General features: G+C 36.0%; 1 protein-coding gene across 1 annotated transcript; it reads right to left on the reverse strand.

Moving 5' to 3' along the window:
- Positions 1-71: 71 nt before the first annotated feature.
- On the reverse strand, positions 72-970 carry Cbr-trx-3 (the record flags this gene model as incomplete). The annotated part of the gene is made up of 4 exons (XM_045235858.1): positions 72-146; positions 215-460; positions 585-650; positions 884-970. 4 exons carry the CDS (start codon positions 968-970, stop codon positions 72-74), a joined length of 474 nt encoding a protein of 157 aa, XP_045091908.1.
- Between the last annotated feature and the right edge of the window lie 5,481 nt (positions 971-6,451).

Consider the following 6,451-nt stretch of genomic DNA (forward strand, 5'->3'; position numbering starts at 1 on the left):
AAAGGGTATACACTGGGATAGAAAAGAAAAGAGAAGAACTTTGAAAGACTGGATGAGATAGGAGAGATTATTTAAGCACGGATCTGGACCATTTGTTGCCGCCATTTGTTGAAGAGTTCGGTCATTTGACGTTTCTCACGATACATCTGGAAAGTGGGAAGATTGAGATCAGACATCGGAGGATCAGAAGGCATTGTCTGAATTGGTTACACACCTCTACATGATGACGTGCATTTGCATCCAAACAGTTTCCAAATTCATCAACCACTCTGCATGATGGCAACGCTTTCACATCGTACTTCTCCAAACACTTCTCAATGATTGGATCTCTGAGTGGAACGACTCCCCATGAGCATCCTTGCTTCTCGTAGTACTCATCCAACTGGAATCTCATATAATCTCTCGACAGAAGAATCACTTCAATTGGCTGATTGGTAGCGGCAATTTGTTGGTACAGCTCCTGCAAGTTATCACTTTTTGATAATGTTATCTGCGTTCCATTTTTGCATTTTCAGCAGTTTCGTGGAAGAGTTGCCAACATTGACCAGACTGATAAAAATGGCCAGATCGGATGGAAACGTTACCTTCATAATCGGAGTGAACTGACGACACGGACCGCACCAACTTGCGGAGAAATAAAGAACCACAATCTGAAATATTAATCGGTTTAAGGGAAAGAGGGATCACAAGATCAGAAAATATATTTTGACATTTCGACATTATCAATCCGTGTTTTCCCTAGTAGGATTACTGTATGGTTTAATATATTTATTTTGATGGAAACCATGCAGGCCCGGGTGGGATTTAGTGAAATCAAAAAGTTTAATTAATTCGTAATTTGAACTTTTTCAGGTGCTTAAAATTTTCCCTGATTTCCACTAACCTTTCCTTTCAAATGCTCTCCAGCATCCACCATTGATCCATCCTTAAGTCTCAAGCTGGTTCCAGAGAAGAAGTTTTCAGCAGACATTGCTTTTTTTTTACTTTCTGAAAATGTTAAGTTAAAGTTGGAAACTCAGGCGAGTGATCGGAGTAAAATGGGCGGTTTCGTCAGACCGCACCCCTATTTGTATGGACGATTTTTTCAACTGATAAAACCCTACGACACAATGGACTATAGTCGGAAAAGAGTTTACGATCTTCAATCCCCTTATCTCGGAAATAAAGAACAAAGAGTTTTACGAATGACTTGTTTACAAGAAAATGATTGCAGCACACAAAAACTAGTATACAATTAGGAAGTTCTTTGTATATGAGTTGTATGATATTTAAATTTCATGTTAACGTTTCAAATTATAAGGAAGGTAGTTCAAGGAGAACATGCCATTTTATAATCAAACGGAAGTTCATTTTTTATTGCTTTCTAAAATTTGGCTGATTGATAGGTTTCATAACTAAGAGGAAAATTGATATAATAGGTTAAATTTGAACTGAGCCCAGATGGTTTCAGACAGAATTAGGTTCTAAAGCTATCATAACAAGGCCTAGACTCAATGAATCGCTTTGAGAATTACAGTAGCTGTGAATCAAACGTAAAACTATATTTCTACCAATTTTGGTGCTTCCAAGATACAGTGGCGAGAAGTGGGGAGGAGAATTTTTTCGAACATTCATAACTTTGTTCAAAATTGCTCAATGGACTTGAAATTTTGCATGAGAGTAGTTGTAAAATCCAAAAACATATACCGTAAAACCTGTAATAGAAGGGCCCCCACACTGTTAAGTTTGAGCTCAATTATCTCAGCTCCTATAAGATATACCAAAAATGTGTCAACTGATAAAATGTATAGGATATTATGATAAACAATTTATCAGTTGACAAATTTTTATATCTTTATCGGGAACCGAGAAAAATTGGCTCAAAGTTGAAAAATAGGGGCCCTTCTATTACAGGTTTTATGGTAAATAGGTTTTTTGAAAATTTCTCATTCTCGGAATTTTCAGAGAAGTTTCAGATGTAGCAGTGGTTCGTGAATCCAAAAAAAAACTTTTTTCCAGAATTTTTTCTGGCTTTGATTTTAAATGTAACATGATTCTCAGTTCCAAGTATGCACCAAAAAGGTTTTGAAGAATTTTGGAAGTCGGGCTCTCGAGTTATGATGCTCAGAGCACAAAAGGTATGTGTCGGCATTTTTGCCATAACTCAGCTGAAAATGTATTTTTGCTGCTCAAAATTTCACAAACGATGTGTTTTGAGTTGCTTATCAGTTTTATAACAAAAGTTTTTTCAATTGTAGAAAAATTGTTTTTTTCATTTTTTTCACATCTAGGGAAAATCTCTAAAATCTAAAAATTAGAAAAATTTTTTATCATTCCGGGTAATTTCCACCCTGCAGAGTTTTCAACTATCTGATCTTTTGGAACAGATCTATCTCTCGTTGCAAAACTTAGTTGTGATCTATGACAATAAGCTTACGATTCCGGAAAAAACTGCACCTAAACCCTCTTTATCAACTACACTAGCGACTTAAAAATGTTGCTAACCTAAAGATAGAAAATGAGAAAAAAGAGTGGAAAGCACTCTTCAGTCGGTGAGGTGTTTTTTAATAAGGTTGATCTTTTATACAGCAAAAAATTATACCAGTCAGTTTTTATTAGTCATTGAAAGGTGGGTGTGAATTAATGAGTGAACGACCTCCTCAAACAAATAAAATATTATCATACCGAAACAAGTGGGAGAGATTAGAAAAAAAGTTTTGAAAAATAAAAAAAGTTCAAAAAATATTATTTGTTTTGAAAATGACATCTGGAGTTTGTTTGGTGTAGAAGTGTACTGTTTTGATAAAAAATATGTTAGAAGGCATACTAATGATAAACAAAAACATGTGTGTTCAATGAATATGAAAAAATGAAGAGATTCTCACCAGCGGATTTTTCAGATTTTTTTAGAAACTTGAGGGGAAGAGGTGTTGGTGAGTTATGATACATGGGTAATCTATCTGACCTTTCTGAATGATTCTGAATTTTTATTGAATATCAAAGAACAATCTCTCAACATACAGTATCCAACAAAGGATTAGAGCACAGATTCGCTTTACAGCCGAAAAAATTTTATCGCGATTTTTGTGGTTAGTAATGAAGCTTCAGATAGTTAAAGTTTCTTGAAACTATCAAAACTCTCTTCTTACTGAATCCCGAGCATTTCATCCAAATTATTTTCTCTATTTTCCCAAAGCACAACTTCCATGAACTGGACCTTATCAAAATTGTACTTCCGCTTCCCATTAGACTGATTCCATCAGCTGAAACATTTATTTGTGACGGAAAAAGGCAAGTCTAATTGTGTAAATGATATCATTGAAACTTGGGTCACCAGGTTGAATTCACATGATGGTTTAATGCTTGTTTAAAAAGAAAACTTCAATTTTTTGAACTTTTGAAAATTGGAAAAACTGGGAAATTGGGAAAAAATGTTTAAATTTGAGCTTCTCTGAACAAAACTACTAAAACATCATTATCAATAATGGCTAATACCAGGGAAATTTTTTAGCAGTTTTGCATGTTGCCATACCCTTCAAGTCAGATTGTTACTGTAGCTTGAACAAATCTTGATAGGTTCTGACAATGCAGTGTTCAGATTCCCCATTAAAATATTCAGAACTTGTTTTTGAGCAGTGGTTGTACTCTAAATTTTTTGTGGAAAGTTGCCGAAGTTGTTTCAGGAAGTCCACATTGTATCCGCCTTTCTCTTGAAGCGTTGATTAGATTTTCAGATTGGAATCTTTGAACTTTCGTGGGCATGTTTTGAAAACGCTCCTTGCTTTTCGGAGACGCTTATTCTCTTGATGGTTTCCACTGGCTCCACTACCGATTAAAAAAACTCCTTTGATAGAATTTTCAGCCTAGATGCTGAATTTCGATCTATTTTACAATCAAAAAAAACCTCCTGTGTCAAGAACTCATTCTGGGTTTAATTTTTTAATTTTTCCGATAGAGAGGATTAAATTTTTACGTCAATTTTACGTTACCGTAACCTCCGTGAAAGCCTAACAAAATGAGGGCTATTCCAGGATCCAACTGAACTTTGAAAGAATCTGTACTTAGTTTTCAACGTTCAAGTTCCAGGATTTTTCACGATTGCGGGGCCCCGTTTCACAGAACATACGGCATCGGCGACGACTTCCAGGATCAATGAATTTGAAGGATTGGAGTAGTAGAATAAAGTGTAAGATGAGCGTAGTTTTAAAATTAACCAAAGTTTGAATTCTCCTTTTTCGTTTTCCAAAAAAAATTAAAATTTGAAATATAAATTGTTGCCTAATACTTCTCGGGACGAGGTCTAGGAAAATTTTCCAGTGCGAAATTTCTAGAATTAGTTACTGGGAACATCGTTAGAGGAAGAAGTCGTTGTGAGCTTTTCAATCAAAAAGGAATCTTCCAAATCCTTTTTTTAGCTCTTGCTACCAAAATTGAGAAATTTCTGTCACGATTTTTTTGAAAAAATTAAGAAATTCATAAATTAAACATTAAACATCAAACGATTTTAGAATGCTAGTAAAAGTTACCAATTGCACTTCAAGTTTTGAAACAGTCCGGATTTGCTTATGACAAGGTAAGGACCAAATATGCCAAACAATTCGAAAATTATTTACAAATTTCAGTTTTCCGATGTCACGGGACAACAAGTCACAAGATGTGGAACATGTGATCAGTGCTTTGGAAGTTGAGAGACTTGTGAACTTGATTGATTTTTTTGGAATTCCACTATATTTTTATTTTTGTGCGCGCGTTTGTTATCATCGTTCGTTTTCTTACTGTTCTGACCAGTGTTGAGTAGTCTTCGGTCTTCCGTTCTCCGTCCATCGTCTTTCCGTCGTCCGTCCGTCTTCCGTCAGTTCGTCAGATTATCATGTTTCAGCTTCCACCTTCTGTTAAAAATGCAGTTTTCCATCTTCCGCCCGTTCATCCGTTGTCCTCCCGTCTTCCGCCCGTCCGTCGTCCATCGTCGTTCGTCTTCCATTGTCTTCCGTCCGCCCGTTTGTCGGATTTTCATGTTCCGGCTCCCGTCTGCTGTCAAAAAATTTCCGTCTTCCGTCGTTCATCGTCTGTTCATCCGTTGTTCGTCCATCGTTCATCGTCCATAGTCCATTGTCAATCGTCCTTCGTCGTCTATCTTCCATCGTCTTCCGTCCGTCCGCTCGTTCGTCGTCCGTACGTCGTCCGCCCGTCCGACGGATTTTTATGTTCCTGCTTCTGTCTTCCATAAAGCGCGATCTATACTTTCGCTTGACACTGGTTCTGACCTCCTCGCTATAGTGGTGATTTTAGCTTTTTCGTCAGCTTTCGTAGTGTGTTTCTGGAACGTTTTTAGAATGTTACTTGGTTACTTTGCGAACGAAACGGAACCAGGAGAAAAGTGACGGATATCTGAAATCGGACTATACTTCTGCATATACCGGACTAAAATTGTGTTACAGGAACCTGGACTAAAATTCATTAATCTGGTTCTGAAAACAAGAATAAATCTAAAAACCTGGTGTCTTTACCTGGATACATTTTCTCAATAAATGATGATTCTTTCCAAATCCAATTGTGAATGAATATATCTTTTATAGAGTTTCAACCATAATTCATGTCTGTCTGATTTACATAGATTTGCTTTTCGGTTATTTTCTAAATGGCTTCTGAATTGTGTATACAATTTTTTCTCTGTGAATTTTGTCTTCATCTTATTCGTCTGTCAATTGTACACACTGCAACGAAGTGTTGAATAAAAAATAGGCAACGTCGCCTCTTGAAATGAATAAATAACGAAATGAAAAATGAACGTTGGCTCATCACAAATTCATTTCATTCATATATAATTCTTTGGCTCTCTTCAGACGGAGAGCTAGTTCCCACTCACCACTACTCACTTCTTTTATCCCCTTTTTTTGAAAGACCAATTTACAATATTCCTTAATTTTCATTTGAAAAATAAACATAACATTTAGCCCTGATATTGGCTGCACTGCGATCAAATAAGGAGGACAATAATTTAAAGAATTAATCAGTAATCTGACCAAGTTTCAATTTATTTCATCAACTTTGAGCTGAGCTATCACTTGTCAAAGTTGCTTTATCTCATAAAAATCAGTGCAAGAAACATTTCATCTTTGGGCAACCATAAAAATCCCTAGACTTGAGGAATAGCTTTACTTATGTCTAAAGGAATGCCGTTTTTGCATTCCGGTGTAAAGTGTCAGCCTGAAGATCTGAAGGTGCTACCTAACTTTTTTGGGATCATATGATAACCAAATTCAACCTAGTTGTCCATTCTCCATTTGTTGTTTCTCAATTTTTTCAGAACCGTTATCGATAGCAACGCCACTATCATTCGAGTTTTTATCAGTTTGCCTGTATATATTTTCTGTTATCAATACACAAAACGAGCTGGTTCTCCTGACTAACTTTCACCTCTTCATATTTTTGTTATATTCAATTTTTTATTATTCTTCAGAATTTCAAAGAA

This window comes from Caenorhabditis briggsae (genome assembly GCF_000004555.2).
Source record: "Caenorhabditis briggsae complete genome, chrIV, whole genome shotgun sequence".
Taxonomy (NCBI): Eukaryota; Metazoa; Nematoda; class Chromadorea; order Rhabditida; family Rhabditidae; genus Caenorhabditis; species Caenorhabditis briggsae.